General features: G+C 36.5%; 1 protein-coding gene across 13 annotated transcripts in view; it reads left to right on the forward strand.

Moving 5' to 3' along the window:
- ARFIP1 (ARF interacting protein 1) overlaps positions 1–17,911 on the forward strand; it is a 135,014-nt gene that overhangs the window by 90,837 nt on the left and 26,266 nt on the right. For all 13 annotated transcript variants that reach the window (XR_003435038.1, XR_003435039.1, XM_027117209.1 and 10 more), the window contains 2 exons: positions 6,033–6,190; positions 15,292–15,466. Coding sequence is in view for 11 of the 13 variants with exons in the window: in XM_027117209.1 (XP_026973010.1) it covers positions 6,033–6,190; positions 15,292–15,466 (333 nt within the window). In the remaining 2 variants the exon portion in view is untranslated. The remainder of the gene's footprint in view (positions 1–6,032; positions 6,191–15,291; positions 15,467–17,911) is intronic.

Genomic DNA, 17,911 nt, shown 5'->3' on the forward strand with positions numbered 1-17,911 from the left:
ATGTTATCACTGATGCTGTATTCAGTAGAACCTATTAATTATAATAGTTAACAGAGATTGGGGACTTACTATACACCAGATACAGTGGTTTATATGTGTATTAGCTCATCTAATGCTCAGTCTTAGCTAGTAGTACTTTTATTATCTTTCTTTTACAGATGTGAAGTCCTTTTTTTTTTTAAACAGAACTGAGAGGGTAATCCTCAGTATTCAAGTCCATTGGACCCAGTTTGAATTTTTGAGTTTTTTATTTGAGCATTTTTAACTCTTTGTAAGGATTGGTATTTCATGACTTTATTCTTTCTTGGAGGTCTTCCAATGAGAAAATTTACTTATGGTTTTAATAGAATAAAACTTGTTATCTTGCAACTACCATATGGGTCCATTGGAAATCAGACACGATATGGGATCTTAATGATCCTATTTTCCTGTATCTTAAAACATTTTGCTGTTTCACCATCTTAGGAATTATTTCGTTATTACTCATCAGTTTTTTCCTACCATGTTAAAAATGACTAAGACAATAAGAAAACTAAAGAATGACAGCATTGCCTAGAAGAATGATACAATAGTGAGATAAATACTTTTTGTTTGTTTGCATTGCCAAAAAGAAATCTGGAGAAACTGTTTATGTAGTTGTTTGTTTTTTTTTTTAATGTTCATGCAACACAATTAAGAATTTTGGAATTTTTCATTTTTGCACATAATGGAAAGAGACTACAATACCAGATTAATACATTTCACAATTATTACACAAATCAGAAGATGACTGCAAAGAGATAGCAGTATTGACTCTTACCAATGATGGCAAAATTGGATAATATCAGTGAAATTGCGGGCTATAAGTATTCCAATGATGATATCCTATGTGAATTTTCTTAAAGAGTCATTGAATAATAATGTATTTTTAAGGACAAAAGGAAATACGGTATTGTGTTAGTCAAGATTCTCCAGAGAAACAGAATCAACAGGATACATAGCTATATAGAGATTTATTTTAAGAAATTGGTTCACATGATTGGCAAGGCTGCTACATCCAAAATCTGTAGGGTAGGCTGGCAGGCTGGAGACCCAGGAAAGAGTAGCAGTACAAGTCCAAAGGCAGTCTGCTAGCAGAATTCTTTCTTGTCCAGGGGAGGTCAGTCGTTGTTCTATTAAGGTCTTCAGCTGATTGCATGACACCCGCTCACGTTATGGAGGGCAGTCTGCTTTACTGACAGTACACCAATTAAAATATAAGTCTCATTCGGAAACACCCTCACAGAAACATCAGAATAATGTTTGACCAAATATTTGGACACTGTGACCCAACCAAGTTGATGCACAAACTATCTCAGGTATTTTCATTTAGTTAGTTGTTCAACAGGAGCAACTCCAACAAGCCACATTTTTTTAAAGAATCTGGACCATCCTGTTTTGCTAAGAAGACATGATATTACTTCTTTTATGATGTTTATGCACCAAAATATACTTGATATATTTGTTAGTGAACAAATGCTGAAAGTAAATGTGTATACAAAAGTGATTTGAAGGAAATATATAATATAGAAATTTTTTAAAATTCATTGAATTGAACATTCTAATTGATATTTATAAATGTAAAATTAATGGTAAACTAGAACCTACTGGAGATGCATTTGAAATCTGGAATCAACATTTACAAGGAGGATATTTTTGTATCATTCAAGGTTTTCCAGAGAAAGAGCATCAGTAGGAGATACACACACACACACACCCCCCCAAAAGATTTATTTTAAGGAATTGGCTGACACTATTATAGGGATTGGCAAGTCTGTAATCCATAGGGTAGGCCAGAAGGCTGGAAACTTGGACAAGGTTTCTGTGTTACAGTGTTAAGACGGAATTCCTTCTTCTCCAAGAAACCTCAAACTTTTGCTCTTAAGACCTTCAGCTGATTGGATGAGGCCCATCATGTTATGGAGGATAATCTCCTAAAAGCCAACTTTAAACCACATCTTCAGTGTTTATCATCGTAAATGTTGATCACATCACAAAATCTGCACCTTTGTAGCAACATCTAGACTGATGTTTGACCAAACAGCTGGACACCATAGTCTTATCAAGTGGGCACATAAAATTAACCATCACAATCCACCCTTTGTCAACTTAGCAGCACTTATATGCATCTCTTTAAACCACACTTAATCTCCAAATCAAGACAATAAAGTCTTACTTCCACCTAATGTGATATAACTATCCTGTGTACTCTTAAAGACACAGCAACTCTTTGCCTAGAAGATGATGCAAAGTCCTTCCTTGGGTGAGGATCACTTTTTTCCTTGATCTCCTGAAACTTAAATACTATGGTGTTAAGTTAACAATAGCTATATGTCATGATATAAAGTTAATATATCTTATGTGATAAGGGAGGAAAGATAAGATAGGGAAGAAAACAAAGGTACTTGCTTTACACACACACACACACACACACAAACATTCATAACAAAGTAAGGAAGAAATAAGAATTATAGTCCTCATTTCTACAAATGGTCACATGGTTGTAGCTTCTTCCATTACCCATTCCATACTGCATTTGTTCTCAGGTAGCACTTCAATCTGTGGTGGTTCTTTGCCTGGTGAGGTGACCCAAACCATCATTCCTGAGAGGTCCAGACCATTAGCAGTCCTTCCTGAAAAGGGCTGTTGTAGTTTTCCATTGAAATTAATCACAGGACATGGTAGTAGTAAGGGATCGCCTGGGTTCCAGGCTTACTCTTCCTTACCTCCATTGTGGAGGGACAGTCCAAATTCTCCTTGGTAATCAGGATCAGTCACACCCGCCAACACAGTAACTCCCTTCTTTGCCTGTTGGTTCTTTTTGAGGAAAAGTTTATAGAGTACAGTAGTGAAGAGCTGAGGTCCACTTCCTTCCACCTTATGCCATATTAACTGAGATTTCTGGAAAATACATAGTGCAGGGGCTGGCACATAGCGGCACTAGATAAATTATGATGGTTATGATAGCTGTTGTTGAGATTGTGACATTTGGGGGTTGAGGAAGAATTTATAGATTAGTCCAGTTTCTTCATTTTCTAGAGAAACAACCAATATCCAGCAGTAAAAAAAGTCAAATCTCCTGAAGGAGATAGGAAATGATCTTTTTTTTTTTTTTTTTTTGCTGTACGCGGGCCTCTCACTGTTGTGGCCTCTCCCGTTGTGGAGCACAGGCTCCGGACACACAAGCTCAGCGGCCATGGCTCACGGGCCCAGCCGCTCTGCGGCATGTGGGATCTTCCCGGACCGGGGCACGAACCCGCAGCCCCTGCATCGGCAGGCGGACTCTCAACCACTGTGCCACCAGGGAAGCCCAAGAAATGATCTTTTAATGAATGCCTGTCATCTGTCAGAAACTTTATACAGGTTGCCTTGTTAGACTTCCTGTCAAGCTTGTAAGGGAATTATCTTCATTTTATTAGTAAGGAAATGGAGGCCCGAAGAATTTGAGTTATTCATGAGAGACACAAATCCATTGAGTGGCAGAATCAAGATATGAATTCCCAAACTGTTTGAATTTCCAAACTGTTTGAATTTCCAAACTAGACTTTTACCATTTTATCACATGCCTTCCTCCTAGTTCTGTTGTACCATGGCACCTTATTAAATTGCATTTTCTCAATTTAGAGGGTAACATCTACATTGAGATTAGGAAAGCTTCCACAGTCCAAATTACTATCAATTGTCAATGAGTTCTTGTGATTCTAGTTTTTTTGTATTATTGTTTAAAATAACTCATTTGTGATTAATTAGGTAATAATAACTATTACTAAAACTTGGTGTTTTAGGTCCAATCATATGCTTCTGTTATTTAGTCCTAATGTATAAGTTGAATGGGAAATGGTGGTCATTTATATTTGGTACATTTACATCTGATAAATATTGTAAATAATGTAGGAGCTGCTGAAGAGAAAAAAAGTTCAAGTGTTTTGAAACTTCATTCTCTATATATAAAGCAAGTAAATTTTTAGATCAAGGAATTGTGTTGGCCTTTCTTCTTCACTGACAGATTAGAACTACAGCCCTGTTCTTGATATGTATACCCTTTGACTATTAAAATAATGTGTAAAATACCCCTGTCCAACTGAGAATACTAAAATAACTTATCAACTAAATGAAGTTTGAGGCATGTTTTATTTTATTTTCATTGCCAAAAAAGCATATTTAATTATGTATTTATAATGCATATACATATGTATATTTATTTATTTCTAGTGTCCTAATTGTTTTGTAACATTTACTACTATATCTCTTGTACCTTACTATAAAAAAGCTTTTTTATTTTAGCCAATTAAGTTTACAAATTATGCAATAAAATCTGAAGTTTTATACACATTTTCATCACAGAATTATGGGCGAGATTTACACTCATGAAACAGAACAGCGTCCATTTACTCCTCCTGTCTGCTTTGAATTTAGGGCTGTTTTTCTCATCTGTAAATATAGGATTCCAAATTCTGCTGTATAACATATCAATCTGCAGTGATTTCATCTTACAATACTCTGTTTTTTTGTTGTTAGTAAAAGCACAGCTTTCTAGGTTATATAGATCTCCCTGTGGCTAAATTAGGACTTCTGGCATTTTCAAAGTTAATGTGGAATTGTGGATGTTAAGAACTTTTAGCAATGAACAGTGTTACAGGGATATGATACAATGACATATACTTTGTTGTACAGTGAACAGAAAAACTATGATATTTATATCCAGCTCAATTTCATATTTTTCTTCCTCTTATTTGGTGATTTTTTAATTTTGCCTTTTACCTCTTAATGAACACCAAAGAAAATAAGAACAATTGTGTGAACTCTTTCTAAGTTTTTTTTTAATGTTTTCTCCTATATTCTATTTCCAGTAACATTTATTTAGTCTTCAATATTGTAACTTATCTTGTACAAATGGTGCCAAAACTCTTCAGCTTTTCTGCCTTTTTAGTTTTTACATATATTGATTGATAGTCCTCTTATGTAATCCTTATCTGCCAATATTTGCAAATCAAGGGCTCTACAATTTTGAAGACTGAGTTCCAAGTAAAGAGTTACATGGACCTCTCTTAGATGGAAAATGCTTTCAGCATAATAAAGATAATTTTACTTTCTGTATTTATTAATTATTGAATATTCTATCACCTGGAAATTTAATTGTACCTATAGCACTAATGTTAAATTTGCATCTTCTAAAATTCTACTTAATTTAATATTACATTTTTTTCAGCTGAAATTTAAAAATGTTTTTAACAAACTCACAATTCTCAAATTGAATGATATATCTTATAATAAGATATGATCAAAGTTTTTATTTGGTCAGATGTGTTCCTGATAATCTGTTAACTAATCAAACTTAGACTGAAAGCTTTCTCTGCTCAAAATTTAGAGTTAGTCCTTGCCATTCATATGTTAAGGAGTCATGTGTAATGTTTGCTAAGCTAAGACTCAGTTTATTCAGAGAAAATGAACTAAAACTGGTGTTGAGTGATCCTTCCTCAGCTGTTTGTCCAGATAGATCTGAGCTTGGGAGTCAACTGGTTGCTAAGTTTACAAAGAAATGTGTATTGTTAATATTTATACTTTAAGGAGATTCAGTCAAAACACAAAAATTACAATCTATTTTATGTCTGAAAGTTTTAGCCAATTGTTACCTAATTTGGTTGTGAAAGTTAAAGTTTCTCTGATTAATAATCTGCTATAGTTTTCTTCTTAACAGCTGTGCTTACAGTGTAATAGAAACAAAATGTAGAAATGAAAGTAATTTTTCTAGTACAAAGTAGTTTCACTTTTTAAAATTATTTGATTTTAGCTATGCCTCAGAGCTGAACAATTTGGTTTATTCGACTTTTTCTGTAATTCTGTAGCTAGTTGTGATTTAGATTCCTATTTATTTATTTAAACATTGAAAGAGAAAACTTCTAAAGCTAGATTTCTAAATCAGATATTTTCCCAATAGTGATGTGTTTGAGATTTTCTTTAGTCACATTTACTAATTTGTAACTGGATAAATTAAGATGACTTTTTTGTTTTAGGAAGAATTTGGCTATAATGCAGATACACAGAAACTGCTGGCTAAAAATGGAGAAACTCTTCTAGGAGCCATTAATTTTTTCATTGCCAGTGTGAACACTTTGGTGAATAAAACAATTGAGGATACATTAATGACTGTGAAACAGTATGAAAGTGCCAGGTAGGTATAGATTTTCATTATATTGTCTGTTTTACCAGGTGGTGCATAATTTGGTTAAGGTTTTGGGTTGCAAATAAGAGAAACTGACTCTGGCCAATATGGGCAGAAAAAGAATTTATTAGGTTATAGGGTAGCCCACAGAGCTAACAGAAACGCAGGAGAACAGATTCTAGAAACAAGCAAGAACCAAAGCCAAGTTAATGCCTCAGAAGAATCTAATTAGGGTACTTGATGCTGCTACAGCTCCCATAAATAAAAATTTGTAAAAGCTCCTGAGTACTTTGCTTCATTGCGTTGAGAGTATCCGGTTGAGCATTGGCCATGTGCCCAAACCCTGCCTGCTAGGGAATAGGGAGGTGGAGGAGCTCCCGGCTACAGCTTCCTTGGAAGAGGACAGGGCCTTGTGTTCTGCCAGGTAGATACCAGATGCCCTTTCTAATCTGGCCTAAGCCTGCCTCTTCAATCATACTACCACTGCTTCCCTGTAAGCAGTTACACTGCTTCCGCAACAGCCAGACTCATAGTTTCAATTTCTCTTGAATATACTAGCTCATTTCTGCCTCCATGATTTTGTTTATGTTGGTTATTCAGATTATAACCAGGCTTCACAATCTTCCAAATTTTACCTTTTACATAAATTAAAGTATTTACCTTATATTTTCATAGTTGTTTATAATGCAGTGTTTTTTGTTTTTTTTTTTTGCGGTACGCGGGCCTCTCACTGTTGTGGCCTCTCGTGTTGCAGAGCACAGGCTCTGGACGCGCAGGCTCAGCAGCCATGGCTCACGGGCCCAGCCGCTCCGCGGCATGTGGGATCTTCCTGGACTGGGGCACGAACCCGTGTCCCCTGCATCAGCAGGCGGACTCTCAACCACTGCGCCACCAGGGGAGCCCTCATACATCTTTTTATACACACACACACACACACACACAATTTATCTCATAACCATCCTGTTAGGTAAACAAAATGCATATGAATAGGTACTTAGAAATGTCTAAAAAGTAGCAGATCTACGATAGCATTTTTCAACTTTGATTCCAGGCCCAATTTTTTTCCCCCACTCATTCCTGTCCCCTTTGAGTTTTTTTCCTCTGAACACTTGATTTCTTTATTTTCTCTTATACTTTTTAGAGCATAGTTGAAGATAGTGCAAACTTTACCTTTTGGATATATAACTTTACTTTTGGCCTCTTGATGTAGTTTAATGATGTGAGAAATGCCTATGAAAACTCTAAACTCATCTAGTCTTTTTGCTATTGAGTGCTTATTCTTAAGTATATATGTCCTTATGCTTTATATAGCTAAAAGCCCAAACCACTTGGAAAGTTAACTTTTTTTTTTCTTAAAATTTATTGGTGGTAGTTACTGAAAACAGTTTTGTACCTTGTAAACACTTATACAATTCCAATTCAAGCTATAAAATGTTACTACCATGTTCTGTCTGTAGCATACCTTTTTACACACACCCTCCTTACTCTCCTGAAACTCTTTTTTTTTTCTATTGAACTATAGTTGATTTACAGTATTGTGTTAGTTTCAGGTGTATAGCAAAATGATTCAGGTATGTATATATTCTTGTTCAGATTCTTTTCCTTTATAGGTTATTACAAGATACTGAATATAGTTCCCTGTGCTATACAGTAAATCCTTGTTGTTTATGTATTTTATATATAGTGGTATGTATCTGTTATCCCTCCCCCCTTTCCCCTTTGGTAACCAAAAGTTTGTTTTCTATGTGTATGAGTCTGTTTCTGAGTTGTAAATAAGTTCATTTGTATTATTTTTTAGATTCCACAAATAAGTGATATCATGTAGTATTTGTCTTTCTCTGTCTGACTTAGTTCACTTAGCATGGTAATCTCTAGATCCATCCATGTTCCTACAAATGGCAATATTTCATTCTTTTTTATGGCTGAGTAGTATTCCATTGTATATATGTACCACATCTTTATCCACTCATCTCTCAGTGAACACTTAGGTTGCTTCCATGTCTTGGCTATTGTAAGTAGTGTTGTTGTGAACATTGGGGTGCATGTATCTTTCTGAATTAGAGTTTTCATCTTTTCCAGATAAGAGCCCAGGAGTGGGATTGCTGGATCATATGGTAACTCTATTTTTAGTTTTTTAAGGTACCTCCATACTGTTTTCCATAGTGGCTGCACCAATTTACAGTCCCACCAACAGTGTAGGATGGTTCCCTTTTCTCCAGACCCCCTCTAGCATTTATTTATTATTTGTAGACTTTTTTTTGATGATGGTCACTCTAATAATTAGAGATGTTGAGCAACCTTTCATGTGCCTAGTGGCCGTCTGTATGTCTTCTCTGGAGAAATGTCTATTTAGGTTTTCTTGCCATTTTTTGATTGGGTTATTTTTTTGATATTGAGTTGTGTGAGCTGTTTGTATAGTTTGGAAATTAAATCCTTGTTGGTCACATCGTTAGCAAATATTTTCTCCCAGTCCATACATTGTCTTTTCGTTTTGTTTATGGTTTCCTTTGATGTGCAAAAGCTTATGTTTGATTAGGTCCCATTTGTTTATTTTTGCTTTTGTTTCTGTTGCCTTGGGAGACTGATCTAAGAAAATATTGCTATATTTGATGTCAGAGAATGTTTTACCTATGTTCTCTTCTAGGAGTTATAAGGTGTCATGTTTTATACTTAAGTCTTTAAGCCATTTTGAGTTTGTTTTTGTGTATGGTGTGAAGGTGTGTTGTAACTTCATTGATTTACATGCGGCTGTCCAGCTTTCCCAACACCACTTGCGGAAGAGACTGTCTTTTCTCCATTGTATATTCTTGCTTCTTTTGTCAAAGATTAATTGACCATAGGTGTATGCGTTTATTTCTGGGCTCTCTGTTCCATTGATCCATATGTCCATTTTTGTGCCAATACCACGCTGTTTTGATTACTGTAGCTTTGTAGTAGTATCTGAGGTCTGGGAGGGTTATGCCTCCTGTTTTGTTCCTTTTCCTCCAGATTGCTTTGGCAGTTCTGGGTCTTTTGTGGTTCCCTACAAATTTTAGGATTATTTGTTCTACTTCTGTGAAAAAAGTCATGGGTAATTTGAATAGCGATCTCATTAAATCTGTAGATTGCTTTAGGTAGTATGGCAATTTTAATAATATTAATTTTTTCCAATCCAAGAGTGTGAGATATCTTTCCATTTCTGTGAGTCACCTTCAATTTCCTTTATCAGTGTTTTATAGTTCTTAGCATATAGGTCTTTCACCTCCTTGGTTAGGTTTATTGCTAGGTTTGTTTTATTTTGTTTTGTTTGTTTTGTTTGATGTGATTTTAAATGGGATTTTTTTTTCTTTTATGGAAGGTTAACTTTTGATCTTTGCACAAGAAAAGATGCTTCTATCCTATGCTGTGTTTGTAATTTTCAGTTTAGTATTAACATACTAAATCAGATTCTTACCAGATCTCAATCAGATTCTTAATGACTTGGATAGGAAGGTCAAGACAAATAGCTGTGGTTGTCAGGTGGGAGAAAGACACAGATGGATCTGTGTGCCTTATTTAGGATTTGGGCTTGTTTTTTTATTTTTCTTTATTGTTTGAAGTATTTACTAACATTGTATTAAAATCAGAAGGTGGGAACAAAGAAACAGAAGAAATCTATCAATATGATTTCCCTCGATAACATTGCAGGAATGTCTCAATAAGGTATCTTCCAGTGGGACTTGCTTCAGCTCCCAGTAATTGGTTTTCCAGTCTCTGTTTAAATCCTTTCATGGGCATTGCCAGTATTTTTCGAAGTATATACATTATTTCAAAGTATATACATTTATTATGTAAATTTTTCACTTCTGTAAACTCTGGTTCTTTTCCAAATCTATCTATTCCTTACTCTTAGTATCCTAATTTGTTTTCCCTTTTACCTCTTTAATCATTTTCAGCATTCTTATTTTCTAGTCTAAAAAGATTTTAAATATGTGCTTTTGAAGATGAAAATTCTTTTGTTCCAAAAGTATCCCCTATCACTTCCCAGTTAAGAACTACATGAATCTAGTTTCTATAGACTTTGTAATTGTCCACCTGTCCTGAAATATATTTTAGCTACTATTTTTAGTTTTAGGTATTTTAAAATATAAAATATATTTCATTTGAAGTATGTCATATGTTTCTCTTCAGCCTTAATTTCTAACATGCTTTTAAAAATATTAACCCATATTAAAGAAAGACAAATATATTAGATGTCACTGTTTGTACAGAAAACATTTTATATTTACTTTGCAAAGGAGAAAAATAAGCCTCTAGAGGTTAAATGGTTTGTTCCCAGGAATCAATTTCAAAGCCAAAATGAAAACCCATGGACTCCTTACCATCTATTTTTGATCATTAGGCCTCAAGCCTGAACTGGACTAATCTCAAATTTTCACATCTAATTATAAAAAATAATTTTCATGTCTTATGATGAGGAATCTGACTTAATGTACAATGTGATATAAAATCTCAATTTATCCAATGTATAGGTTTGTTTAAAACTTTTGAGCAAAATTATAAACCAGGTTATATGTACTTGGTAGCTGGTTATCAGGAAACCTTTAGAATACCTCTGTGTGTACTTTAAAAACCAACAACAGTAATGACCTCATCCCATAATTTATTCTCTTTTATTGAAATTGCAATATATGATTTTATTCATTAAGCTTAGCTTGGTGGTTAACTTTTCTGTACATTTATGGAGTAGCTGAGGCATTGACTAGTTGTAACACTAAATCATTGTCTACTGTGGGATAACACTGAAAAAGAATCCCAGATTAAAAGTTTCTCAGTAGCTGAATTTTCTTCTCTGTCAAAACCAGAATTTATTGAGTTTTAGGGCAAGGGTCAGCTATTTGATCAGCACAAAAAGTGGCAGTTTAGGCAAATGTCCGGGTGGCCTTTTAATGCTCCCTATTATGTATTGTACAAGTATTTCCTAGCTGTCTGGTGCTTCGTGTATAGAAAATCTTATAACAGCCCATTCAACACTTCTCCATAGCAGCACCAACAAGGGAGCCTATTGTGGTCAAAACTTTTCAGATGTGGACACCTGTTCTCTAGAAGTTTTATAGAAGCCATAAAGTAACCAGCTATCACTAACTTTATTGGTATGGACTCAGGGCAGACTGGCAACCTTGAAGTGAAGAGTTGCATTTTGAAAACTTAGTATACTTCTCTTCCTAGTGTTAATGAACACTGTTAGATAAGCTCTTAGGGGAAGTTTTAGTTTGACACCATCTACAAACTGGATATAAATGAAAGGATATAAGGTCAGTATTATAACTTTGTGTTTAAATTAATTGCTGTTATTTAAAAGTATACCTGAGGCTATGAGGAATATTTGTCTTCACATTAAATCACCACACATTACTGTTTATTTTTGTCTACTTCTCTCTCATTTTTTACTGTTTTTAGTATGTTTGCTTCAGGCCATCCCTCTTCTAATTTGGCTGAAATAATAAGCACTCTAAACATATTAGTTATTAGCAGATGTCCCAAGTACTTTGTACATATATTTTTTTGTGGAGATTATTATTCCCATTTGTAGATGAAAAACTGAAGCAGAAAGAGAGAAAAAAAAACTAGCTCAAGACATTAGAGCCAGTGAAGGGCAGACTGGTCATGCAATTTGGCCATAGAACCCATGGAATTTAACTTGCTATTCCCATGTCAGTCTTGCCTCCCAAATTTTTAGTAACTGTCCCCTCCTCCTTAGCTTTACTGCCATTATCCTTCCTGATTTAGTGACTCATTTCTCTTTTGCCCAGTCTTCTAATTGGTTTCCTTGCTTCTGATTTCTTAATCTTCTACTCTGGTCCATCCTCCATGCCTTATATTACCACTAGAGTCACCTTTCTATCCTGAGCGAATAGAATGTGTCACTTTCTAGATCAAAGTTCTTCCATGGCTTTCCGTCACTTGTCCTACTGGAGTCAATCTGATCCCTTTAATATGGCCCTGCTTAATCTCAATCCTGCCTTCCTGTCTGATACTAATTCCTTTTGTTATCTTATTTCAACTTCAGGTTCTAAATTATTGAATTACTTCCCAAATGTGTCATGGTATCTTACAAATCTATGCCTTTGTTCATGCTGTTCTCTTCCTGAAATATTCTACCAATTTCCCGGCCCCAATCCACCTCATAAACTCTTACCATCCTTTGAAATTTAATTGTTTTAATTCTCTTCTGAGATGCCTTTTCAGATACCTGATTAAGTAATTCTTCCTCTTGATTTCCACCATACCTTATCTTCCTTCCCCCGTGGCAGTATCCATTATCTCATTTTGTTGTTGTGTTTAAGAGCTTCTCTCCCTCTAGGCTGTTAGCTTCTTGAAGATAAGCTATGAAGATAAGCAGATAGTTTTCCTTTCTAGCACAGTGCCTGGAACATAAAATGTTAATACTTAATGTTTGTTGAATGAATCATTGTATCAATGAATGAACAAATGATATGCTTTTGACGCTGAAAGATAAAGTTACTAAATTTAGTACGAGTTGAGAATAAATTAGGCTTGGTGTGAGGGACTGATGTGTTCTTTCTCAAGTCGTATATACATTCTAGAGTAAGTTGTTTATTAATTCCTGAAATAGATATGAATTGTACTACAGATATTTTAATAAAGAGCTTTAGTTTTAGGGCATAAGTTTGTGGTGCTGATTTTGACTAAATTAGAGATCGCTTTGCTTCTTCCTAGCTGAGTACTGAATAGTTGACACTGCTAGATAAGTCACTGTTTAATTAGCAAGGTAATGCTATACCTACACGGGTGCTTTGACAGAGGTATTGTAACGTGCTGTGGGATTGTGGTTTGTTGGTGGTGGGGTAATTATTTCAGTTAGTGGTGGGAGAGTATTAGGAGAGGCATCTCAGGGAGCACAAGGTGATGAGTGCTCTGTAGTAGATGCCACTGTCACATTCTAAATACTAATGTTACGGAAATCCATCTAGAGTTCCCATACGGTAGTCACTAGGCACATGTGTCTATGGATTATGAAATGTGGCTAGCCTGAATTGAGATGTGATGGAAGCTTAAAACACAATGGGGACTTCCCTGGTGGCACAGTGGTTAAGAATCCGCCTGCCAGTGCAGGGGACACAGGTTCGAGCCCTGGTCCAGGAAGATCCCACATGCCACGGAGCAACTAAGCCCATGCACCACAACTACTGAGCCTGAGCTCTAGAGCCCGCGAGCCACAATTACTGAGCCCGCACACCACAACTACTGAAGCCCTCGTGCCTAGAGCCTGTGCTCACAACAAGAGAAGCCACTGCAATGAGAAGCCCGTGCACCTCAACAAAGAGCAGCCCCCACTCGCCGCAACTAGAGAAAGCCCGCGTGCAGCAATGAAGACCCAATGCAGCCAAAAAATAAAATAAATTTAAAATTTTTAAATTAATTAATTTTTAAAAAAACAATGGATTTCAGAGACTCAGTCCCCCTCTCCCCCAAAAGTAAAATAGTTCATTAGCAATTTTTTTGTATTGATATATGTTGCAGAGATAATATTTTGGTTATATTGTGTAAAATTAAATATACTTTTAAACAGGTGAAGTTAACTTTTATTATTTTAACATGACTGCTAGAATATTTAAGTTACATATGTGGCTTGCATTATATTTCTGTTGTGCATTGCTGACCTAGACTATACTTTAAGAAGCGCCAGCCCACAGTTAACTCCCTTTTACCAGTTAGTTTATGTCATTCTAAAGTCTACTATCCCAACACAGCCAAAATTAAAAAAAAAAAAAAAGAAGTCTACTATCCTCACCTGCTTTGCCTTATCAATATTAACCAATTCACATGGGGGGCTGATCACTACCCTGATCTTGCTAGCATTACGTTTTAACATCTGTTTTTTAAACTGGTTTTTATTTATTTATTTTTTTTAGCCTCATGGCACGTGGCATCTTAGTTCCCCCACCAGGGATTTACCTGGCACCCCCTGCATTGGAAGCACAGAGTCTTAACCACTGGACCACCAGGGAGGTCCCTAAACTGGTTTTTTAAATTGTGGAGGGACTTCCCTGGTGGTCCCGTGGTTAAGAATCCACCTTCCAATGCAGGGGACCCGGGTTTGATCCCTCGTCGGGAAACTAAGATCGAATGTGCCGCGGGACAACTAAGCCCATGCACCGCAACTACTGAGCCTTTGTGCTCTGGAGCCTGTGTGCCACAACTAGAGAGAAGCCCACACTCCACAGCAAAGAGCCCGTGAGCCACAACAAAAGATCCCATGTGCCACAACTAAGACCCAATGCAGCCAAAAATAAATAAATAAATAAATATTTTAAAAATAAATAAACTGTGGAAATTTTACTCGTCAGTTAATACTGTTCTTGGAAAGAAATAGTTAATGAGATTAAGAAGCAGCCCCTCTCCTCCCCTCCCACCATGCTTATATGAATAGCTCTTTGTACTAAAGAAATACTTGATTTTTTTTTTTGCGGTACGCGGGCCTCTCGCTGCTGTGGCCTCTCCCATTGCGGAGCACAGGCTCCGCACGCGCAGGCTCAGCGGCCATGGCTCATGGGCCTAGCCGCTCCGCGGCATGTGGGATCCTCCCAGACCGGGGCACGAACCTGTGTCCCCTGCATCGGCAGGCGGACCCCCCAACCAGCACGCCACCAGGGAAGCCCAGAAATACTTGATTTTAAAGGTGTAAGGTGGGCTTCCCTGGTGGCGCATTGGTTAGGAATCTGCCTGCCGATGCAGGGGACACGGGTTCGAGCCCTGGTCCAGAAAGATCCCACATGCCACAGAGCGGCTAAGCCCATGCGCCACAACTACTGAGCCTGCTCACCTAGAGCCCGTGCTCCCCACAAGAGAAGCCACTGAAATGAGAAGCCTGCGCACCGCAACAAAGAGTAGCCCCTAGTCGCCGCAACTAGAGAAAGCCTGCGCATAGCAAGGAAGACCCAACGCAGCCAAAAATAAATTAATTAATTAAATTTTTTAAAAATAAAAAAAAGCATAAGGTATCAAATATGCATGAGAATTATCATATATTAATGTATAATATGGAACTATTACGTAGTTCCACTTCACGTCCTGAAGTTATTTCACACTGTCTTTGTAGTGTGCTTCACTTATTCTCTTCTTTCCAGAATTGAATATGATGCATATCGTACTGATTTGGAAGAACTGAATCTTGGACCACGTGATGCAAACACTCTGCCAAAGATTGAGCAATCACAGCATTTGTTCCAAGCACATAAGGAAAAATACGATAAAATGCGCAACGATGTTTCTATCAAGTTGAAATTTCTAGAAGAAAATAAGGTAAATTTATTCTTTACCTTCTGAGATCTTTCTGTGGACTTTAAAGTCACCCTAAAGAGAGATAAATAGAAAGTTTTTTGTTTCTGTTAACTGTCTTTCATTATAGAATTGACCCTTGAACAGCTTGGGGGTTAGGGGTGCCAACCCTCCATACAGTCAAAAATCCACATGTGACTCACAGTTGGTCCCCCCGAATCCAGGGTTCCCCGGAGTCTGCACTTCCACATCTGCAGGTTCAACCAACCACAGATCATGCAATTCTGTAATATTTACTGTTGAAAAAACTTCACATATATGTGGACCCATGCAGTTCAAACCTATGTTGTTCAAGGGTCAACTTTGGAATTGTTGGAAATGGGATTCCATTTATAATCAGCGTTTTAGTTTTTAGAAGTACATAAAATATATTTACCTTTCTGTCATAAAAGTCATCTTTCACAAGTAACAATTGGCAAAAAATACTTGATGTTGATCTTCAGATTGGTGTTGGTATCAAGTGCTTTAAAAAGTTACATAATGATAGATTCTGTTCTGAATATTTTGAAAAATTTTTATTAATGGTAGGTACAGATTTCAGGAAGGGAACATCATTCTTCCCAGTAATTAATAAATGAGGAATGACTGAAAGGTTCCATTGAGGGCTGCAGTTAGCATAACCTAGAATAAATAAGCCAGGAAACCAATTTTACACATTATTTTCATGTAACATGAATACATCCAAGGACTAGAACAGTAAGAGCTAAGATGGACCTGCTTTCCTTGGAGGTAGACTCAGGTAATAACAGGCTCCCGAGCTTTGCTTTAAGTGAAGGACAGGTTCCCATGTTTAACATTACATGCATATTCAGTTCGGGGAGGGGGATTACAGTTCTGAAAATGGAAGAGCCAGTAGTGAGCTAGGTACAGAGGAGGTGTAGATCAGTCCTCTGGAGATGGAGTCTCATCATTGCACATTGGTGGTCCCCTTTCTGTGCTTTTCACATCCTCTGAAGTCGTAATAGACCTTCAGCTCTGCTTTCTTCCAGGTATCGTCTTAATATTAATTTTCTTCAGTTCTAACTGTCTGTTGATATCTTCTTGTTTTCCTTAACATTTCCTTAGAAACTCTTCTGGCTACCATAAGAGCTGCATACATTTCCTTCAGGCCAGCAGTATCACGCACTTGTTTTTTTAGCTACAATGGGTGAAAAGTACTGATTTTCCATTACACTGAAACCATTATAGTGTCAGTAAAGGAAACCTCAGTGGAGTCATGAGACAGCTTGCCCAGCACCATTCAGACAAGAGCACAGTGAGCCTTTTAGCGTTCATTAGCTGAGCACGTGAGATGGCATTCATTTCAGTCATTTGGTTTAGTATTTTGAAGGATAGGAATATGTCAATACTTAGATATAGACATATATTTTAAATAAAAATATTTTTTACATACTCCCCTAGAATCAGCATGGTACAGTGTGGTGCTAAATGAAATATGCTAGCATTTTATGGGCTCTACCTAAAGCAAATTTGAATGGAAAGAAAGGAATTTGTCTAATTTGGGGGATCAGGACCTCTGCTAATAGAGAAAATTATTTTAGGAAATGTTTAAAATGGTAATTGTGGTCTATTGGAATCTATTGGTATTTATTGTGTGCTATTCTCTGGATAGTGAGATTATGGGTAATTTTTGTTTTCTATGTATTTTTCTGTATTTTAGACATTTTCAATGAAAAGTCACATTGCTTTTATAAAAAGGAGAGAAACTTTTGAAAGAATTAGTATCCCTAAACCATCTATGTTTATATGGTTCTTGCCAGAGTAAATAAAAATAAGCAAATTATACAAAGATAAATAATGTCTGTGTGACTGCTGCTTCTCTTACTATGTAACTGTTTTTGAAACTTGGCAGTAGATCTCCAGATTTAGACATGAATCAGTGAAGGCAGCTATTTGTCAGTTACTAGGCATTTTATTTATATTCTCTCACTTAATCCTCATAACAGCCTTCATACTCAGGAGACACACTGAGAAGTGAGGAAAGAAGAGACCGGCCAGGTCATCTCTGTAAATTGTACATGTCAGTCAGGTGGCTCTCATATCCAATTTTATCTTATTGGCATTGAAGAATTTTTAAAGTTGGGAGTAACAGAAAATTATGACTTAAAAACACTCTTCAGGCACCGTAGTGAGGGTCTGGACTAGGTTCACTGCATTAGCAGAGAAAGGAAAGAGCAGTGGTTTCAAGGCTGCATGACAGGAATTAGGAAATCAACATAGGAAGCTGGTTTGGCCTGAAGCTTAGGGATGAAGGTTGGGAACCTGTTCTATTTAACCCAGTATTTAGTTTGAAATGACAACAAGATATTCACATGGAAACAATTGGTAGGAAGTTTATGATGTGGATTTGCAGTTTGGATGAACAAAGTCAGGGTTCCAGAGATAAAGGTTTAGAAGTCATTACTTTGA

The sequence above is a fragment of the Aethalodelphis obliquidens genome, unplaced genomic scaffold (genome assembly GCF_003676395.1).
Source record: "Aethalodelphis obliquidens isolate GAN/ISIS:26980383/991018 unplaced genomic scaffold, ASM367639v1 scaffold17, whole genome shotgun sequence".
NCBI lineage: Eukaryota > Metazoa > Chordata > Mammalia > Artiodactyla > Delphinidae > Aethalodelphis > Aethalodelphis obliquidens.